General features: G+C 50.5%; 1 protein-coding gene across 1 annotated transcript in view; it reads right to left on the reverse strand.

Moving 5' to 3' along the window:
- The window catches only part of EPHB1 (EPH receptor B1), a 75,062-nt gene that overhangs the window by 42,923 nt on the left and 9,930 nt on the right, over nt 1-22,209 (reverse strand). Inside the window, exons 2-3 of the mRNA XM_049802658.1 lie at nt 5,368-5,432; nt 286-967 (exon numbers count right to left, since the gene is read on the reverse strand). Of these exons, the coding sequence (XP_049658615.1) occupies nt 286-967; nt 5,368-5,432 (747 nt within the window). The remainder of the gene's footprint in view (nt 1-285; nt 968-5,367; nt 5,433-22,209) is intronic.

Here is a 22,209-nt window from a genome sequence, read left to right on the forward strand (position 1 = left end):
GCTTCTAGCAGGCTTGCGGCGGCAGCAGCTGCACCGGCACCCGCATCCCCGCCACGCTGCTCACCGAGTTTGGCCACTGACTGGAGCACACTGAGAAGCTGCACATTGACCACTGCTCCCAAATCCCTGCCTGGTCCCTGGAGCAAAACTGCTTCAGGGCAGGTAAATAGCGTAGAGCCAATTTCACAATGGACCCTGCCCAAAACAGCTTGTTTGGGGACAAACATTTTGTTGAGCAAAGCTTAAAAACACTATAAGCACCTTGTTACCCAAGGCCAACCTTACCTTTGCAAGCCACGTTGTTCTCCGGCTCATAACCAGCCTTGCATGTACAGCGGCCGATGGGGACCATCCACTCCCCATCCCCATTGCAGTACAGTTTGATGGGCACATCCACCTCCTCGGCATTGGGGATGCAGGTGCCGCGGGCAGTCACTAGAGAGGTGCTCTCCGCTCCCGTCATCGTCTCCGGGAAGATGGCGAAGTTCTGCACCACACTGGGGCACTTCTTGAAGAAGACCCTGACGGACAGCAGAGACATACAAGCCCCATAGTCCTGGAAAGCCAGGTAAAAGCCATTGCGGGTCAGGGGCCCAAAACTTCTCACTTCTGTGTTCACCTTCATCAACCTACCACCAAAGTCCACTTGGGAGAAGCTCTCGTCAGCAGCAATGGTGTCCACTTTGAGGTAGGGTGCCTCCGTCCAGAAGGCGGACTTCTTGGTGGCAATGACAGAGTCTGTCTCGTAGTAGTAGAGGTTGAAGGTCTCCTTGCAGGAGCCAGGGACGTTGGGGAGGCTGCTGCAGTCCCGCACAGTGAAGCGCATCTCGGTGTAGATGCGGTGAGCTCCACGCCGGTTGATGAACGTGGTGAGGAGCCAGTTGTTCTGGTTGGGCTCGAAGACATTGCACACCTGGTACGTTCGGATGGTGTTGAGGTTTTCGTCGTAGCCACTGACTTCTTCCCACTGCAGAAAGGAGAAGGGAAAAGCGATGAGAGGGAGGCAGAGGGACCAGCAGTGGCCTGTGAGCCACGGAGGTGCCACTCACCCTGCACAGGGCAGGGCAGGGCTGGAAGGAGAATCCCAAAGCCCCAAAGGGGACTAGGAACATGGTCATGGACACACGGCATGATGCGCGTGCAGAAACACCAACCAGGCAGCACCAGAAGAAATTGTCACCCTCTTGCCTCTGCATGCCTCTCCCCATTGCTCCCAGGTGAAGCTAAAACATCTTTTCCATGTGGGCAACAACCTTAGCTGCCCTGAGAAGATGTAAAAATGGGAAGAAAGATGGTCCAGATATCCAGAGGTGGGAGGGAAAGCAGCACACGAGGGGCTACAGCTTCATTAAAGCCCGAGTCAGCACGTGGGCTGGAGAGCGAGCCTGACCCCAGGCTCTCGGCATGACGGAATCATTTCCCCCAGCAAAGAAAACTAACTAAATAAAACATTACCGCCATGCAGTGAGAGAATATAGATTTGCAATTCGATTTATAGAAGGGCATTAATATAATCCAGGCTACAATTTCAATTAAGGGACAGCAGCAAACTGTGAATAGTCTATGATGGCATTAGAGTCCTACAGACAGATTTACAACCTCATAATCCATTCATTTTAACAAATCCATGTTTACAGTCTCCTCATAACAGCATTATTCATATGGCAATCTTTAAGCAGCACTCTGAATATCAGGCATAATTTCCAGGAGTGATGCTACAGCAGTGCTCACGCCTGTTTGTGCTTACGGGGGGGGTGGGGGGGGGCACAACAGCAGATGGGTGATGCCAACCTGTCCCGTCACATTGAGTCTTCCCAAAGAGCTGATGCACCACGACCAACCCTGAAACCTTACAGATTTTGCCTTCTTCCATTTTCCATTAAAAACCACGTTCCTCACCTGCTCCCCAAGCTTCCCCCTTGTAAACCACAACCCTGATGTAAAAAAGCACAAGTTTTAATTTTGTTTTCAAAGCAGGGTCCTCCACACGCTGCCAACAAGTGTAACAGAACATTTGCTCCCAGGTTCACCTACTCAGCTCTGCTAAGTTTAAGCAAAGATCACAGCTCAAGGTTGCACATTGCTGTTAAGCAACATTTACCAAACCAGCAATAAGACCTCACGCATCCATCCAAGCGCTCTCCCTTCTCATCTCATGCCACGAAAGCACTGCAAAAACCCCTCTCCACCCTCGACAAGACATGCAGATTCAATGCCCTTTCATTACCAGACACCTCTTCACACAAGAAAGCTGCAAAGTCCTCCCTGACCAAGGGGGTTGGAATTGTTTCCCATTCCCACCTGGGCTTTGCATTACAGCCCCGTCATCCAATTAACACCAGACAACCAGCTCTCTTCCAGCACTCGCCCACCAACCTAACACCAGTCCCACTGCTCTGCTGTCTTTGCTGCAGGAATCCTCCTCTTCAGCCCACCCGCCAGCTCGTGGACCCCAACCGGGTACACAAGAGGGGACCTGACCCACTATCATTTTATTCATAGTTCCCATCAGGGAGCCAGCTCTCACACCAGCTCCTTCCACTGAGCATCCCCTGCACTTTGCTGCTTTTTTGGGGGCAGCGCTGCAAACAAAGCCGAAAACTAAGAGGCAAAACCTGCCAGCAGACCCTGCTGCACTTCAGGCAGCCAGCACACAGGGCTGCCCGCAGCTAGGAATGACACAAAATACCCCTTGGAAAACCCTCATGAGGGCTTGGGGCTGGATCATGATGCTCTCTTGGGCATCCCTTGGGTTGAGTGCTGAAAAAGCAGCAGATCCCTGTGGCTAGTAAGACCCACAGTGCCAGTGGCTGCTGCCATTGATGTTCTAACAGCAACAAATGCATCACTTTGACGGGATCCCACTACATAATTCACAGGGAGCTGAGGATTAAGACAATGTTCTTCTCCACTGAGATTTAAAGCACGTCCACCGGGGAGAGCAGAAGGAGAGTCCACGTCCCGCCACAGCCAGTCCCCCGGGACCACAGCTCCTGCTGCCTGGCTGGCATCCGTGCCCTGGCATTAATGTCAACAGCCCCCCTGAGCCCCAGGGCCCATCTGTGAGCTGGGGTGAATAGTCACTCCCAGACCTCAGCACACCATGGGGGATGCCACCACCCAAAAGGACTCAAAGCCATGGAGCCCCGGCATCAGGAGAGGTGGCTCATCATGAAATCACTCTACCTTCAGCCCCAGGAGAGACAAGAGGAGCCTGGGAGAAGGAGCTGACACCCCAGCAGCAGCCAGCGGCCCCTCTCCCATCCTCCCATCTCCTCCCTCCTGCCTCAAGGAGCAGGAAGGTCCCTTTTATAGACAGCTGCTACTCTCCTCCCTCTGGTTTCTTTGCTTTCCTCTTTGGTTCCCCTCTACTTCTCTTGTTCCTTCAGTGCAACTGTTTGTTGCTAAGTCCCAAAGCAAGGCTGCTAGCATACTCTCACTTTTTGGATGGGATGAGGAAGCTTTGGTTTTTTTAACCCAGCTTTCAGCAGTTCGGGCTGAAAAAGAAATAGCACGGCCCTAGGGTGGCTGCTTTAGGGAATTGAAGGCTAAAACCAAGAAAAGACCAACTAAATTTGGGGTCTTCACTGACTGCAACACAAGCAGAAATCCCCAAGTGTATCTTAGCATTTCTACACCAGGCTGCTTGGATGGGTCACAGTCTGCAAACCCTCCCTGGCACCCACACTCCAGACAAGCCTCACCCAAATACTGGCCAGTACTGCTGGACAAGCCAAGAAGCAGCACAAATCTGCCCTCAAATATTTGTTGTGAACTATTAAACAGGACAAACCCCAAAACCCAGTGCTGTAAGCGGGCAGCTCATAAAGACTACTGCATGCCTGAAGCAAGAGGAAGACATTGCTTATTTTCAACTAGCATCCAACCTACTCCAAAAGATGCCTTGGCTGGGACATGACGCCTACAGGGGGGTTCACTCCAGGAGTCCCAAATACACTTCAAGATGCTCCGTATCCACCCAGCAAAGTGCCTGATGCTACTGAAAAAAGCCCAGTCCATGAGCAAGGGGACTTCACAAGGGAAGTCACACTATCCCACACATGCTACGGACTAACTGCATCTTTAAATAAGGGACTTGGTATTTTAAAATACTTTGTGGAAGATCTAACATACACTCCTGTAAAGGAGAAGACTCACCAGTAACTCTGACAGGAGCAAGAGACAGAGTATTAACGCTGGATCACCACATGGACAGGCTCAGGGCACCCTGTGACAGGTGAGGCAGGGCCAGGAATCAGGAGCTGGGATCTGCGGAGGGATGCAGGGATGTGCGTGGAGGGATGCAGGCTGGGGAGATGCTTCACTCTGCAGAGGGCAAGACTACCATGCCTTACGACGCAAGCTCCCCACTTGCCTTGCATGGCTTTCAGCGATAGCAGCTGCAGGCAACTATTTATATCCCATCTCCATTACCTGCATGTGGCCCCCCTGCATTTTGCCAGCAATTTATCTGGGGCTAGATTTTTTCCACAGCAATTCAGAGGCAAAGCCCCACATTTCAAGGGCCTCTGATGTGTCTGGAGAGGATTTCGTACCCACTGCATGTGTGGTTCAGCTTTGGTGACGGTGTGCAATCTCACTTCTTTTGAGGACCTGGCCAAGTCAGTCACACCCTAACAAAGGTGCAGGCTAGCATCCTTTCCCCTTTGGTGCCATGTCCTGGAGGCCCCAGGGATGGACCTCACTGCTATACTCATCCCTGCCCGACCAGCTGCCTGTCCCATCGTGATGCCCATCCATCAACTTGCATCTCCTCCCACTGCCGCTCCTCTCCTCCACAGCTCACTTTCTCTGCCCAGGGAATGTGAGTCAGGTTATTTTATGCTTCCATTCCTCAAAGACTCTTATTATATAAAAAAGATGTTTTAAGTGCCTCAGTGTGTTTTGTTCCTCATTACTTCATAAAAGTGACATTAATAGCCAGCAAAGAGCACTGCTGAGTGCAATTACAGATGATGTTCCAGGTATGAAAGCTGTTTTGAGCCTGTTAATGTTTCCTAATTACAAGTCTTTTGGCACAGGGAGAAGGAAGGATTGAGCGGGGGCATGGAGAGCAGTGATGGGGCTGGCCCCTTCACCTGGGAGGAGGACAGGCAGGGGAGGACAGAGCGCAGGGATGGAGAAAAGCTCCATCTTTGCCAAGACCCTGGGATCAGTTCAGGGAAGAGATGCTCAGCCCTGGACCGGCCGCACAGCTTGGCACAGCGATGCCCTGGCCACCCCATGCCAACCCGATGGGGCATCGCTGCTCCCACTGTAGCTTCCCCGGCTCCCCACCAGCATTTTAAGACAAAGAGCATGAACCCACAAGATTGCGCAAGGATCAGCTGGGCGAGTGGCACTTACCCCCGAAGGAGGGTTGGCAGTCCAGCCCAGCTCGGCCGTTGCCGTCCGCGTATCCATCAAAGTTTCTGAGGAAACATAAGAAAAGGAAAGCAAACTAGTTACTCCCAAAGCTTTCGATAATGTTATAAGCACAGAGCCACAAAAAAACATTCACTTGCTTTCATGAAGCATGCATCTGACCCTTGGAGCTGCTAAGAAATAGAGCAGCAGGTGCCCTAATACATCTAATTAACTAAGGGCAGCTTCACTCCAGAGCAAACAGTGCAGGACAAGACTCTTTGCAGAGTCACGGCCTGAACACTGCCCATGCTGCCATCTCTGATCCTCCCAAGCCTAGAAAAGGAAAAGAGCGTTACCGACTAAAAGGAAAATTAAAAATTAAGAAGGTTGCTGCATTTCATGGAGTCATTACATGCACCTACAAAAAGGTGTCTAAACCCAAGAAGCAAGTTTGCATTAACTCCCTGGAAGCAGCAAGAACCTGGGGGAGTCTCCCACAGCAGGCAGAGCCCAATCTGTCCCCCAGCACCTCTGTACAGGCTTTTCGGTGGGTCCCATCCGACTCACTCACAGCTACTTGCTTTGCTCTGCAACACTAGATGTCCCCTTTTATGCACTACATCTGCCTGGTGCCCTAAGTTGTTGTTGCACACAGTTATTATTTGTCAGAGTGATTTCAAATACGCAAATAAAAACCACATTGTTGGAGTGATGTTCCACTGCTGGGAGTCTTTTGACGGAGAATTTGGTGGGAAATACTTAAAAGCTGTAATACAGCTGACATTTCCCTACTTTTATTCTTTAAAAAAAAAACAAAAAAAAAAACAACAAAACACAACAAGAATAATAGTGAGAGCAATAACATATAGAAACAGATGGGAAAAATCCTCCAGGTTTTATTTATTTGTTTGGAGCAAGCAGACATGCAGATTAATTTCCTTGATTCCTGTGTCTCGACCAAATGGGAGGAGGAGATGTGCTGGCGGCGGCTGGCATAGCTGAGCATCCCTCATCCCTCCCATTTCCTCCATGGTCCCAGGTAGGCACGGCAGCTTTGCAGTGCCAGGAAAAGGGGTGCAACCAGAGAAATAGAGGTCAGAAAATAAAATCAGCCCAGGAACATGAACTGCCCCTGGATTGCTGCTTTTAATCTCTCCACACCCGCTCCAGCAATCTCAAGTGGGAAACGAGACTCCTATTAATCTTCCCACCCCTCCCTTTGCCAGCTGTCCCAGGATGGGAAGCCAGAGAAGCGTGACCGGGACATCCCCACCCTGCCAGGAGTGATAGATGTTCCCTCTCCCGAAATTCCAGCCAGAGCTCCCAACCTGGCCTGGCTCCAGGAGAGGTGAGCAGGGGCCACAGAGAGCAAGGCACCCCCACACCAGAGATGGAGTAAAAAGGTGCTTAGGAGCTTGCAAAGCTTCTGCATCCCGAAGTGGTCCTGGGATGCTGCTGTGGCACTGCTAAGGGGAGCTTCAAAGCCCACAGCCTGCTGCACCCATGCTTTGCATACCCGTGCTCACAGTGCCCTTGGAGAGGAAACGTTTCAACCCCGGCCTGTGCAGGGAACAGAAAAGTGCGGTAGCCTTCATGCCACCACAGCATGTCTCCATCTGCAGCTCCAGCCCCTTTCTGTTTGGCAGAAGCCAGCTAAAAACAACACATCCCACCTGCAACTCCTCCCTGGCCCCAAATGGGGCTGGGGGCTCATGCTCCAGACCTCCAGGGAGTTTCTACTCCCACCGCCCTCTGCCTTCCCGCTGCCCCTGAGCTTTCCTTCCCTTGCAAACAGCTCCGTACCTCGTTAAGCTGTCATTAATCCTTGCTGCGGCCCTCCAAATAAGCAGGCAGATGTGCCTGTGCCTAAGTAGATGCAAAAGTGGAAGCAAAAGGCCATGCAAACGTCTCCCAGTCCCCACTCCCAGCATGGCTATGTGGGGAGGGATCCTCTGAGAGCCCCTAAAATGCTTGGTGTTTTACCCCGCAGCAAACGGAGAGTCCTTGTGCCACATGGGAAACTGAGGCAGCAGAGCCCAGGGTGACGCAGGGAGCGCGGCTGGGCAGGGACCCGGACCCAGCTCGCCCGCCCTCTCTGGTGAATAAGGACACACTCAGTTCCAGGAAAGGCACTTCCTGCAAGGGTTTGTTCAGAAAGGATTTTCACTCCATCGTCTCCCTTCCTGTTCCACGCACCTACAGCTTCCTTCTCCAGGCGCTTTTTTTTCAGTGGGGTGATGACAGAGGAATGTACTTTTGATAAAGTACAGTCTTGGTGCAGGATGGTAGCATGCAAGGACCGGCTCTGCTCCAAGGTGGCATCCACCAGGATCCCTCCTGGCAGCTCCCTCCCAAAAATCTCACCCCTTCCCTCCCATTCTGTTCCTTCCCAAAGGCTCCACTTTTTGGAAAGAAAGCAGAAAGGCACAGCAGCAATGCCAGCATGGCACGCAGCAGCTCCTGAAGTAGGAGACTTCAGAATAACTAAATAAATTGAGAAATAAATGAATAAATGGAAAAGAACCACAGAGAAGCTTTTGCTTTGGAGGTTTCCAGAGTCCAAAGCATGGCCTGTGGCCAGGGAGGTCGTGCTCGCAAAGTTTCCACTGCAGGTGCATAGCTTGCACTTCAACAGTTCCACGTTTGTAAAGCAATTTGCAAACCAAAGGAAAAAAGAGGGCTGAGAGCCACCACTAAAAGGCTGACCCTCTACAGACCATCTCCTGCTCAGATGCTACCCTGACTCCTGAGGACACTGCCGTATACAAGAAGATCCATAACCTGGCAAAATAGTTTAATTGGTTTTGGTTTTTTAATAAAATAAAATAAAGTGGTTAAATCCCCCCTTCCAGCTCAAATTCCTGCTGAGCTCACCCACACCCCATGACTGCAGACGTACTTGGCACCAGAAGGACTCGACTGAGCAACTTCCCATTGACCTCTGCTATTTCCTCTTGGAGGAAATCTTGGATTTTACTTCATTTTCTGGATGTACAAGTGACACCGTGACCCCTGGGGAAACCCCGCAGGGACGTTTATGGCCAGGCAGCTCAGGGCTAAGGCTCTGCCAAGCGCCCTCCTTCAGCAAGGGGGTTGTGTGCAGATGCCCGTGCCCCTCATCCCAAGATCCCACAGAGAAAGGGGGGACACCCAGCACTCGTCTCCATCTCTCAGCTGCAAAATACTGCTGCTGGTGGGGACACACAGGGATTACCCCAACCCCCCCAGCCATCCCTCACCTGGGAGCAGGCAAAGGAGGAACAGGCAGTAAAATCCCCTTGCTCTGACTGCTAACGAGGGGATTACCAGGGACCAGTGCCTGAGCATCATTAATCAGCAGAGAAGCCACACAGACACCTCGCACCTCTCCTCCTGCGCTCCTCTTGCCTGCCTTGTCCTGCCGCGAGGACCAGTCCTCGTTATTTGGCACTGGGTATTAATTAAACCCTTCCGGGGGTGTCAGCGCAGGGGTACATCATCTCCCCGTGCCTTGTACGGCTAGCACAGCATCATTAGCCATGTCAGGTGAACCACGCGCCACCTGTCCACCTGCATCGGCCAGTCCCTGCACTTCCACCATGCTGGCAGACAGGCTCAATGCCCAACAGGCAAATGCAGGCAAGATGCTGCCCTCCCCTTGCCTGCTCAAGGTACCGCTCCTCCAGCAACTCCTTCCACACCTGACCACCCACATGTGGGCACGGTGGATACCATGGGGATGCTCTGCCCAACAGGGAGCTCAACATACTCGCTTGGAGAAGTCTTCAGGACCTGAGCCTCCACCCAAGGCAGCTGACCAGGCTGTAAGGGCTGAAGCCCTCATCAGGGCGAAGATGAGCTCCGCTATAGAGAGCTGAGCTCTCTTAGAGTGAAGAATCTTCAGCTGTATACAGTAGATTTTCTTTAATGGACACATTACTTTAAACTAAGCCTTCGCCATCTGTTCCAGTCCCTAATTATCAATACAAAAACAAACGTCTACTCACAATTACACTCGTAACGAGTAAAGATGCCAGCAATTAGAATGCACCAGCATCCTCGCCGCTGAGCAGTGCATCCATCTGTGATGGCACTCACACGATCCAGGCAGGGAGGACTCAATGCCATCCTGGGCTCCCCACATCCTCCCGGGCAAACCGGTGAGAGAAGTGGCCAGAGCCAATGCCCGCAGCAGGATAAGCTGCATCTCAGAGGAGCAAAGGGTAGGCTGGCATCATTCAAGCAGTGGGGGGAAAATAAGATATTGAGAGTAGCCAGGCATGGAGCACAGCAGCGCAGAAGCCTTCATTTCACACCAGCTGATGCTGTCTTGCCAACAACCCTTCCCAACAGGATTTAAGCCTCTTCCAGGCAAACCCTCCTGAACCAGCCCGAAACAAAGCTGAGCTTACTTCCTGAAACCCCCACCCTGAAACCCACATTTCAGACCTCCCCAGTGTGGAGGGGTCCTGCTGAGTCCCACCATGAGAAGGTGCGACTTCTCCCTGGCAGGGAGCAGGGTCTGGCTACAGGCAGAGAGAGATGGAGGTAAGGAGGCCAACCCAGCTTGATCACGTTTTGACATTGCCATCTGGAAAGAAAGAGATACGATGACAAATTTTCTGCTCAGAGAGGCCACAGAGAAATTTCTACGAGTACTGCAGTCCTCAATAGATGCCTCGGGGACATGGTCCCTCTCCCAAAGCAAGAAGCAGCAGCTCTCGCTCCTGCAAGAAGATAACGGCAGGAACCAGCCTAAGGCACTCGAAAGCAAATGCTTGGGCATATGCAAAGAGATGCAGGCATGTCTAAGACGGCCAAGAGGAAAAAGATAGAAATTAAGCAAAATAAGGAGAGAGGAGGCTTGATAACAACAGATGGTAGAGGGAGATTTAGAAAGTATGCCAGCTGCTGGAAATAAGCCCCCCGAGATGCGTGGGGAGCGGAGAGGTGCGTGTCAATAGCCGAACCTTCAGAGGGAGGGGGCAGACGGGAGCAAGGGGCAGGGTGCACGTGGCCATGAGGGGCTCGAGTCCAGAGGAACAGAGGGTGCTCTGCAGGTGGGATCTTCGGAAACTCATCCTGATGTGCCCTCGCAGAACGCAAAGCAAGACTGAGCAAGCGCCGATGGGGTCAGTACATGGTCCAGCCCCAGGGCACGTCCCCTGGGCAGCTCCGGCCCCATGGCATGACTTTCTGAAGGGGAACAACAGCAAGGCTTTTTTCCCCATAAGCAATGCACCGTATTTTCCCCTCTATTTCATGCTCATAAATGCCAAGCTTTCTTTCTATCCCCTCTTTCTCTCCCAAGAGCTTCAGCAAAATCAGCCCAAGGCAAACGCACAGCTTGGGAAGCTTCTGTCCAAGTTTGGTGACATTACCAGCGAAAGGGAACAATAGAGAAACAGAGCCAAGATGCTGTATTACAAAGACTAGTGCTAAATAACATTAACTGCTATGATGCTGCGAGCTCTGCCTTCCTGCAGTTGTCGTGGCTTCAAGCCGAGCCCAGATTGCATCATGGCTTTCATCACTGCTACCTATACACTCACAGTTTGCATCACACCTCTTGATGTCAATGGAAAGGAAGACCCACAGGTGCCAGGGGAATAATTTGAATTTAATTCTCACTATTCACCACAGATGAAAGGCCTCAAGCACATACCAGGAGGTTGCCTGAGTAATTCCAGGTTGCTCTCCACGACCATGCTTCTGACCACAACATCCCTCTGACATTGTCCAGATTCACCCGTGCAAGGTTTCAATATATCCTGAACTTTGGACTAAGCTGGGGAAAAGTAGGAACACAAGATCCAGGCGGCTCTGCCACAGGGACCAAGGCAGCGAGCTGCTGGGTGCACATCCCACCCAAAAAGTCTCTTCTGCAGGATGACTCCCCATCTGGTTGCTGCTCCTAATTGGGGGGGAGCACCACTGCTCACCCCTCATGCCATGAAGGAGCCAGCAACTATGTGGCATGAATGCCGTGACATCTCCCAGATGGTTTAATTATGGCACTGGAGAGGCGGGCAGGGTAAGAGCACGATCAGCCTCTCCCCTTTGATAAGCACTGCTCTTCTTAATCATTTCCTGAGAGCACCGGCTTCCGAAAGAGCCGCTTACAGTATCTATACGCTTTCAATCAAAAATATTACAGCAACAACTAATTACGTCCCATCATTCCCATGGCTCTCTGCCTTTAATGGTGCATTTTGCTGCTACAGAATGACGGTGAAACTGCTCTGGAAGTGCATAACGAGCTCTCCCCATCAATCTCCTGCAGGTTCGTTATGAGGGATTACCTGCCAAATAACAAACTCAGTCAAAAATGAAGAGGATGAGCTAAACAACAATAAAACAAGTCAACATGAAACATTTTCTGCCTGCATTTTAAAGAAAACCACTGATGCTTTGGGGTCTGTATCAACCTCATGGGGGAGAGAAGCAGCTGCGTCTGCTCTGCAAAGACATCTCAGCTGTGACACTACCATCCACGGCCACCAGCCAGCATGAGAAGATCTGCAGTGGCCAAAAAAACACACTGCTTTTGGTTGGAAAGGGAAAGAATTTATATATATCAGCCGAGGACGAGCGTGCTGTGTCAATTTGTGATGGGATACATTAAGCTGCGGCCGCAGAGCACAGCCCTGGACCTCCTCCGGGATCTCCTGTCAATGGCATGGATTTCAGCACGCAATGAAGATGCATCGCAGCAGGGCAGGCAATAACTTAATGAAGCTCAAATTTGGGGGTGTTTGCTCAGCAACTATATAACAACTTTATCAATAAACTGCTGCCTGCTGTGACTGCAGGATGAAACACTCTAATTACAAGCAGCAAACACTATCCATATCAGGATATAGTAAATTGAAATATGCTGGCTGATGTGCCTGAAAGCGCCCAGTAAAATACCTGCTTAAATTTTTGCAAGTATATGTGCATACACACACACACAGCAAACCCAGCGTATCAGGCAAGAGAAAAGCACAGACAAAAACCAGGCCGCCAAACCCCCCGCCTAACACAGTCTAAAACAGTTCAGGAGGCAATGTGAAGTTTGGGCCATAAGGACCAAGTCCCATTTACCAACACTTATTCCTCCCTCCAGATGACACAGAGGAGACCCAGCCCTAGCATTTCCCCTTGGTTTTCATGCTCTGAAGGGGCTTGACCCAGCATGGTGTTAGACAAGCTCAACCAGAGCCACACAATCCATTTATCATAATCCTACTGAGAGATAAAGTAAATCAAAGAGACGACCTGCCTGCAAATAAATTAGAGGGGGGAGGAAGAGGGGTAGAGGAATAGAGAGGAAAAGAGAGAGAAGCGCAGAGGGAGAGATAAGAGAGAGGGAAGGAAATGACAGAGAATTACCAAAAAAAGCACGCATCACTGGGGAAAAAAAGAGACAAAAGGGACCAATTCAAATACAAAGATGAGAGAGAGAAGATAAGGCTTTCAATGCCTTTTGTTTTCCAAATTGTAAAACCTATTTTAGAAAATTTGGGAACAAGTTTTAATCCACTGAGCTCAAACCAGACATCAGAGGCAATGGGAAAATCTCAGGACAGCATGTTACAGGTAACCCAATATTTTCCAAATATAAGGAGCTCATTTGCTCCCATAGTGACAAGTCAGTTGCTGACATCATAATTTTTATAATTGCACACAGGCCACAGATATACAAAATCCACACATACGATATGCATAGATCATAGTGCATACATAAGTATTTACAGATGGGCAGAGACGCATTTGGCAACTTTAAGTCAAGCACCACCAAGGGCTGAGAGAGCACTTTAATGAAAGCTCTGGCCCACCAAGACAGACCCAGCAGGAGGCCAGCTCCTCCACCATGCCACCACCAGAGGAGCGATCCAGGGCTGCAAGATAACAAGGCTAGCTTACAGGAGAATGTTTTCCAGAACAATGTCACTATGCATTTCAATTCTCATCTTTGCTTTCTTGAGGCTGGGTTGCCAGTAAACATCACTGAAAGCTGCAGCTTGCCCTGAAAATCACCATATGTCAAGCTTGGCAGTTACTCATTTCATCCTCCAAAAGATGTGGAACAGGAACTCAGCGACCCAGGCATCGGAAGAGGCTTTCTCAGAAACCCTACTCTCCAAAAAGCTTGTGAGGCTGCCCAGGAGAAGTTTCACCCTCCAGTCTGAGGTCCAGCTAAGTGGTGTAAGAAGGTCTGGCTTGAAGGAAGGATTGCTTCGGTTGGGGAAGGGCAATTATCCACTCTTCGCCATCCACGCTATCACCACCCACAAGCACATGCCAAAGGAGATGAAGACTGAAGGTCAGGTGCCTGAGGACACTATCCCTTGTCACACAGTTGGGTGGCTTCGGCAAGAGATGGGCACCACAGCCTCACATCACTGAACTTCTTGCATGGAGACCAGCTGGCATGGACAACCATCTAACCAGCCAAGCAAGCAAGGAGGATCCAGTAGCCCAATCCCTCATACATCCCAGGGGGAGCACAGCACCTTAAGGGATGGCAAGGATAAACCAAACATCAGGTACTGTTGTCAACAACTTTGTATTTTCTGCTACTTTTCTGTAGCTTTCTTCCTGGTCAACAGCCATGTACCAGCATTGGGTGCACATGGTGTGCTCCAGCCAGGTTGAATGGAAGCAAGTGAGCTCACCCAAGATAAGGACATTCTGCTGGGAGCTCTTCTCTGGGGAAGAAGGAGCTTGATCTTCATCATGGTATGAGACAGCAAGAAACCCCAAAAAGAGGGGGGGTGGGGGGGTGGGGGGTGGGGCGGCGGAGAAAAAAGAAAATAAAAAGAGCAAGGTTTGAGATTTCACAGACAAGGGCCATGGAAGTCTAACGAGTTCAGTGGAACTGGGCTCCTAACCAACGGGGATTCCCTTGGAAATGATAGCCTGTAAATACAGAATTAGCTGACTGAGAAGACAGAGTAGCCATAAACATCAATAGCATCTGTAATCACTTGTGCTAGGATAAATTAAAAGGGCACACAGTCTTCACACCTGGATATGCAGAGGACTTTCACCCATGGGATGGCAGGGGATTCTCCCCAGCAGCATGCTCACATGTGAAAGCCAACCTTCAAGGCCACCAGCACAGAGGCAATGCTGGAGTAGGTGCAATAAGTTTTGCTGAACTAACGCACCAGACCTGTCCCCTGCTTTCCCTGCAGCTCTCCTTCCTCGCTGGATTTATTTTGCCTTACTCCAGGACAGCACTGCCTATGAGGAAAGCTCTAAAAATCAAAACATTTATCCTGCATTTCCCTACACACCATCACTGCTTTAAAGATTCAGGATGAGTCATTGTCTTGGACCACGTTCTCCAGAAAATCTTTGCACTCACTACGAAAACATGCATCTCACAGAGCCCTAAATCTAAAATGCCAGCCGTGCTGTCAAAGAGCCCTCACGACGAAAGATGCACCTGGCATCGTCCAGCTCCTATTTACTAGATCTTATTTTAAAATGTCAAAGGGATTCTGCATGAGCTATGAACATGACAGACTGCTCAAACAACAAGCAAGCACCACTGGGGGACTCGAGCTTAGCAAAAGGCATCCCTTCACCCATGCACACCTCCTCCCAACGCAGCCAAGTGCTTGGCATTTCCCCCAGACACTAAGATTTGGAAGAAAAGCCTCCCTTTTCACCCTGACAAACCACCTGGCTGCCAGCAGCCCAAGCCAGACTGCTTGGTTGAGCCAGAAACTGAATCCCCCCACCAAAGTTAGAGGATTGCAAAGAAAAATCCCACTCTGCACAAGGAAGCATGGCGCAAGCGTGGGGCGAGCTTGCCGGCACAGCCCCGGCACAGAACAACCGCAGCCAGATTGATCCTGTATTTTTTAATGCAGCATCTGACACATACTAAAGCCTTCAGGGAGGCCAGCCAATTATTTTCAGAACCAAACAGCAGCAACAGCATTGCTGGTCCGAGGACGCGTCCTGAAGATCCCCCACTCATGCGCTTGGGGTCTCACCAGGGAGAGGAGGGAAGGCAGGGGAGCAAGAGTGGAAACGCGCAGGGATGCTCTGGCTGCTACTGGAGGTGACAAGCTCAGACCCGGCCGCTGGAGCACAGCCACTGAGGGGAGAAGGTGGAAATATTGAACCTCAAATGGAAGAAACTGCAAAAGCTCGTCAGCAAGCAGCTCCCTGCGCTGCCTCCCGGCACCGGCCGCCGTGCCGAGCATCGTCTCTTCAGTTTTTGCACCATATGGAGTCAGCTCGCAAGTGCAAATGAGGCAAAGAGTGCAAGAGGCAAAGGGAAATAAATCTGTGCCACCACGGCAGCGCGTGGGGCTGCCAGCAGCACAGGGAAGCCTCCGTCAGGATGTGGCTGGGATCAGGGAAGGCTCTGCCTGCATCCCCTGGGGATGCCTCAGCGGAGAGCCTGGTCGCCTGCCCAGCCCTCCCCGTCATAAGGCTGCACATCTGGGAAAGGAGGTAAAGGGGATGTGGCAAAGCCAACAGGTCCATCACAAGGGACAGAGCACCCTGTGAGCAGACCCTGCTGGGGTTTTTTTGCTCTGGCCCCACATCCAAATGCCACTTCCCAAAATGCCCTGCAAACCCATCCCTTGGCTCTCACAGCTTTGCCCAGGACTTATCTTTTTCTTCATTTCTTTTTGCACTTTCAGATTTAGTCAAAACAGCCAATGGCCAGGATGTGTAAATATCCCACATCCTCTCCCAAAAATTTTACTATCAATCTCAGCCATCTGTAGGTACGTACGCACATGACAGCTGGCCCGTTGAGTAAACAACAAAATGCGTTTGCCAAGATTTCTAAACGCCCATTCATGCAAGGTGCCATACCAGCTCTGACGGGCCAGCAGGGCCATGTTAAACCCTTGCCTTAATAGGCCAGTAGCTACCAGCAACTACTCCTCCCCACCTAGCAGGGCCAGCAATTGCCCCTTTGGACAATGCCCTTCAAGGGGGTGCACAGCACGGACTTCGGGACCCTTCTTCACAAGCTTTTGGCAAACTGCTGCCTGCCTCTCCTAGCTCCTGCCTACTCAGAGGCAGTGCCAGGTCCTCCGTCCCACCACATCCGCTTTCACAACGACCACTGGGATCCGTATTCTGGGAGAAGAGAAGAAAAACAAGAGCTGCTTTAAGTTGACCTTAAATTGTACGGTTTTGCTCAGGACTGTGCTTATGCTGAGCTCTTCCTGCAAGCTGCAGTGGCCAGCTGAGCTGCTGAGTGGCCACAGCCCCCGCCGGCCCTGGGAGGCAAGGAAGAGGAGGAGAAGGATGCTGGCAGGAGGTGCCGCTTGGCAGCCAGCATGCCCAGCACACCCCTGCCTCCAGCCCCGGCGCCTGCGCGGGTGCAAGCTGGGAAAAGGCTCTAGCATGAGGACAGCCATCTGCGCGCTGGGAGCTGTGCCAAGGAGAGTTCGGGGGATTATTTCCCCCCACACACTCGCCAGGATGGTCTCCTTCCCGAATGCACGGGTAGGGCTGACTGAACACATGGGCAACATCTCACCAAAAATTTGGGCATGGAGTTGCAGGGAGGTAAGCAAAAGAAGTCCATCAGAACCACCTCCAGCAGCTTGCCAGCCCTGTCTCCGGTTGAACCCCAGGAGATGCCTATGATCCACCACAGGCAAGGAATGGTCCCAGCGTGACCGGCATGGCTCCATTTCACGCAACACCAGCTCTGCTCATTTTTAAAGCAGCACCGCTTGATGATAAACTTCCCCCTAAGCTCATCTCCATACTCACCTCTTCTCCTGATGACGCTGACCCATCCTCCCTGATTGTGGTTTCCTTACTGAAATAAATCACTTTAAGTGTACATTGTTCTCTGGGTCTCATTACTGTTCATCATCTTCTGTACAACAGAGCTGTCACGTCCTCACAAACTCTGTCACCTGGGTGACACAGGAACAATTTGGGAGGGCAGGCAGGTGGGGAGAAAGCACCTGCAGCTCAATGGGGTACCAGGAGCTCCCCATCCCTCTCCTCCGCAGTTTTCAGATGGTGGGCTCGCACCTTCAGCCCCACGCACCCCTCATGGCACAAAAGCTCAGGAGAACAAAAGCAAGAACGCGCAACACATGTGCAAGACAGGATCATTGCATGCAAGTACCCAGAAGATGGAAGGATGGCAGGAGTGATGGCAGATGCACCTTGATGGCCAAGAGGGTCTTCCTTCAGCGAGGTATGTCCCTGCAGGGAAACCTCCTCCAGGAGATGGCAGAAACTCTCTCTCCTCCCCAGATTTAAAGCAGAAACACCTAAAGGAGGGAAGGAGGAAGAGCCAGGCACAGGGGCAGCAAGATGGTCACCAAACCTTCTCTGGCGTGGATCCTAGGCAGCACCACATTCAACTCCTCATCACAGACGGGTGCTTCCAACTCCATGAGGTTACTCCACATTAATCCGGAACAGAAGATCACGGTCACGCTGCATACAGTAAATTAAAAGCTCTGTGCCAAAACCCTGCAAGGACTGCTCAGGCGATAGCAACGCAAAGGCATCGTTTGCCTGTCACATCACTTTCGAAAGCCAAACACTCAGAAAACGAGAAAGGGAGCAATTAAGGCTGTTGCTAATCTTGTAGAGTCTACAAAGACAGGTCTGTTGGTTTTTTGTTGAGGAGAGAGTGTAAGCGCCACCAGCTTCCAGATGGCCGGCGGCCCCATGCGGGGCTGGGACCTGCCTGGTATGAAAGGCCAACCCAGCTGGAAAGGAAGGAGGTGCTCACCCATCGCCACACAACTGATGCCCGCATTCCTGCCCATCAGCACAGCTCCCTAGGAAAAGGAGCTGTTTCCCAATGTGATATTTGGGAGGGTGCAAAGGTTCAGGTTTGCCACCAAGCACACAACACCTACGTACACCCTTGAGCATGGCCATAGAGAAGACATATTGCTCTCATGCCTTCCATAAGGTCAAAATTTGCACTTGTCTCTCAAGCTCTCCATCTCCCCCATCCCATCACAACCTCATAGGAAAACACCCCTCACTGCCCCAGTGACCATGGCAGGAGGAGACGATCCCCGGAGATGCAGGAGGATAAGAACCCCAGAGATGCATGTGCGCCAGGACATCCATCGCTGCCAGGAAAGACACCCCAGGTGGTCCCACAGGCTTCGCTTGGCTCTCCCAGCATCCCACCCCACCCCAAAAACCCAACCAGCCTGCTGCAGCCCAGCCTGAAGACCCCACATCCCCCCCTCCTTGCCCAGGGTGCTTGCACACGTGTTCGCACACGCCAGCACAGAGCAAGGGGGGAAGCCGCGTTGCAGAAATAACACAGGCACACAAACAAAAGAGCACAAGCCATTAATCTGGGTGAACTGGAGGAAATGAAATCATTATGTCTGCAGCTACAACGTCCCGAAGAACAAATTTCCTGCCTGGATAATAAATGGATTCTTTTGTTTCACGTTGGCCCCAACCACGTGACTATCTTGGCCTATTCCTCATCCAAAACATCTTGCTGTATAAATACCCAGACAGGCTCAAATTTCAGCTACTAAAAATATGTTTTAATTATAATAATATATAATAATAATAATAACAACAAAAAATCTAGATCTACAGGCTCCCCTTGCCTCCTAAACAACCTCTGAAGTCTTTCCAGCACACAGGCAAGCAAACAAAAAGTCCAAAAGTTGCCAATTACAGCTGAACAGCACAAATGCAATCTTTGAAAGAAAGATCGAGGCACCCAAAAGGCAGCCCTGGGTTAATGCCCACAATAAATAACCCCTGCCAGCAAAAGAAACGATGGGTGCATGAGCATTTTAAGCACCAACAGCCCAAAAATACCTTATAAGTATCTCCAGGTGCCAGGACAGGGACAAAGCCACATGGTACACCGATGATGACTCCTGACCTCCAAACCTTGGGGCTGTGCAGGTTTTCTTCTGAGCCAGGATTTCTTCTGGTGGCTTTCTGATGCCTCACTACAGCTTGGGATTTATTCATTAGATGGATGAGGAATGCAAGTTCTGGCCTCCCCTGGCTTGGCAAGAGTATTTGTCAGCTGTAGGAACGGCTCTGGGGGTCTCAAGGGAAGTAGACCTCTAGGAAAGTTGCATGAATTATTGGTTTCAGCCATTCCTTTAACATGCAACTCCACCAGATTACTCAGTTAAAACCATTTTTTGCACCTAACTACATATTTTGCTTCTGATTTCAGCTTCTTTTTGCTTGCCTTCCCAGCTTTACAAACACATAGCAAACACTGCAACAAGTTTCAAAACAAGACACGGTTTTGAATCCAAACATCAAAGCGCCTTGGTGCAAAAAGTCTAAATTTTTTGGATGTTAGAGAGATCTCCATGAATGGGAACAAGCTCAAAAATCCCCCCAAGCCAGCAGGCAGCTAGAGGCAGAAGTTTCAACCAAGCCCACCCTGCCTTACTCCAAATGAAAGGGAGTTACTCCTTGATGCAGCCCAGGAAAAGACCAGCCCATTTCAGCCTCAGAAGTGGTCCCCCAGCTGCCTCCCCCTTTTATTTGGTTTTGGGGAAAGTGTCTTGGGCACAAACCCACCTGCAGCTCCCCCTCCTCGGTGAGGCAAACCCTGGGGAGGGTTCCTTCCTCCCACGGACGAGCATCGCCCCAGGTGAGCAGAGGACAGCAAGGAGGCTTCTTCCAGAGGTTTCCTCAGAAATGTTCATTTTTCACGCCAACACAGAACAAAGACGCATTGGAGAGGCCAAGATTTTTCAGAGAATGGGAATTTTGTTTCTCTCCAAAATACTAGCTCAGCAGAAAATATTAAAGGGGATTAACAAAAGCAACCCCCAAGCCAGCTGTTCAAAGCCCTGCTTTCAGCCCACCACCCCATGCTCAACCATAGCTCTTACTGACTCAGGGTTGTACTCTTTCTACATCACCCAGGAGATCCCAGAGCCAAACCTCTTTTCTTCAACTTCAAACATAAGCAGAGGAAACCTTTGTTTTGAAAGCTGGCTTGGTGCATCACGTGGGCAGAAGTTCAATTTCATTTTCTTTTGTGGGTCATCTTTAATTTCAATTATATTTTGGATGCGGGGGAAAGTGTCCAAGCATAGCTGCTGCCTCGTTTCAATCCCTTATTGTTGCTGTTTCTTCAAGGAAGGGGAAAAAGAAAAAAATTCCTTGGAAACTAAATATTTACACACTGACGTATCCTAATCCCAGCAGACCCAAGGGTGGGAAGCCTATTTAAAAAAAAAAAACATCCCTAATTACCTTCCCATTTTAAAGGGAATAATCTGGCAATTAGCTAGAACACTTACCTGTGCATAGACAGGACAGGGGTCCGACAAACAATTTTTATACACTTCCTTCACATAGCGTTGCTGACAGACAAGCAGCACAGAGAAGCTGGAGGCATGGGGGGGCGGTCAAGGGGTCATTAAATGCCACCCTTGGGAGGCCACCCCTGGGATGGGGACAAAGACAGCTCAGGCAGCGGTATCTTGCTGGTCCCTAGAGTGCTCTGCAAGGAAACCTCCTTGCTGGGAAAATGGCAAAAGAGCCCCAAACACCTCGAAAGGCCATTGGTCACCTTGCAATGATGCCCCAGCAAGCGCCCAGGTCTCTCCCAGCAGTGCTACAAGCGGGGAAGCGCAGTGGGTTATTAGTGCAATACACTGATTGATCAGGAGCATCTTTCAGTCCCTCTTTGCTGATGTATTAACAAAACTTACTCTCTTATCAAACAGTAATGTGGTTTCTGCTGGAAAAAAAAATCTAAATAATCCAGACCAGGGGATGTATGTAAGGATTTCCAAGGTCCCCCTGCCACAGCAAAGCAAACAGCAGTAATCTGCTAATTAGCAACAGCCGCTGTGTTGCTCAAGGAAAGGGCTGAAGTCTTCAGGATAGGTGAAAGTTTGATTATAAGACGCGCACGGCAGATCATTTAGAAAGATAAAACCGCATTCGCTCTGCCGCAGCCAGCTATTAAAAGTGGAGAATGTTATTTCAGGTAATAAAGAGCAAGACCTGAGGACCAGCCTGGGAATTCAAATTTACAACTTGTATCAAATTCATATGCTGTAAAACTTCACCTAGTTTATAAGTTTCTCGCCAACTTCATAAAACATGTTTTATTATTATTGTTTTCTGACTTTCCTGCCTTAATAAAATTCCTCTCCCAGCCCGTGTGGGTGTTGCATTATAAACATTTGCACTTTGATTCATTCAAGACTGAAGAAAGCTTTCAAGGTAACCTATTAGGAATACTTTAAATGTTTCAAAGACATCCCAGTTTCCCCTGAACGTCGCCAAGCTTTAAAGAAGTAAATAAAAATGTGCCTTGCTGCAAACCACCTCCAAAAATCTGCTGGGCTGGTGACTCAAGAAATCGCATTTGGGAGCGACCAAGTCACCTGCAAGCCCAGCGAGGTCCATCCCTGGCATGGGGTGAGAAAACACAGGGGGGTATTGGGGTACAGGCTATGGCAGGCATCCACCCATCACTCCCCAAGCCCCCTCGGCAGGGAGCCCCAGGGATCCTGCCAAGTGGGTCCCGCTGGTCAGAGGCAGCTGGACCATTTTCTCACAAGTTAAGGACAGGACCGTGCAAAAGTAGGGGTTTCCCCATCCCTGGTCAGCCCCAGAAAGCAAAGCCCAGCACTGGCACACAAAGGCAGAGCCAGAGGGTGCTCTAAGCAGCATCCTTCTCAAAGCAGTCCATTTTCTCCAGCCTCAGCCAAAGCCCATTGAAGTTAATGAGCCTCTTTTTATAGGTTTCGGCAGGCTTTTGAGCAAGCCTTTCAGTGCGGCAGACTCCTGCGTGTGCGCAGTGGTGCCAGCCATTTCAGTAATAACCCACGCATGGCACAAAGAGAGATAATAAAAGTTGATTTTTAGAAAGATACCAAACACAATTAG

This window comes from Accipiter gentilis, chromosome 6 (assembly GCF_929443795.1).
Source record: "Accipiter gentilis chromosome 6, bAccGen1.1, whole genome shotgun sequence".
Classification (NCBI taxonomy): Eukaryota; Metazoa; Chordata; class Aves; order Accipitriformes; family Accipitridae; genus Astur; species Astur gentilis.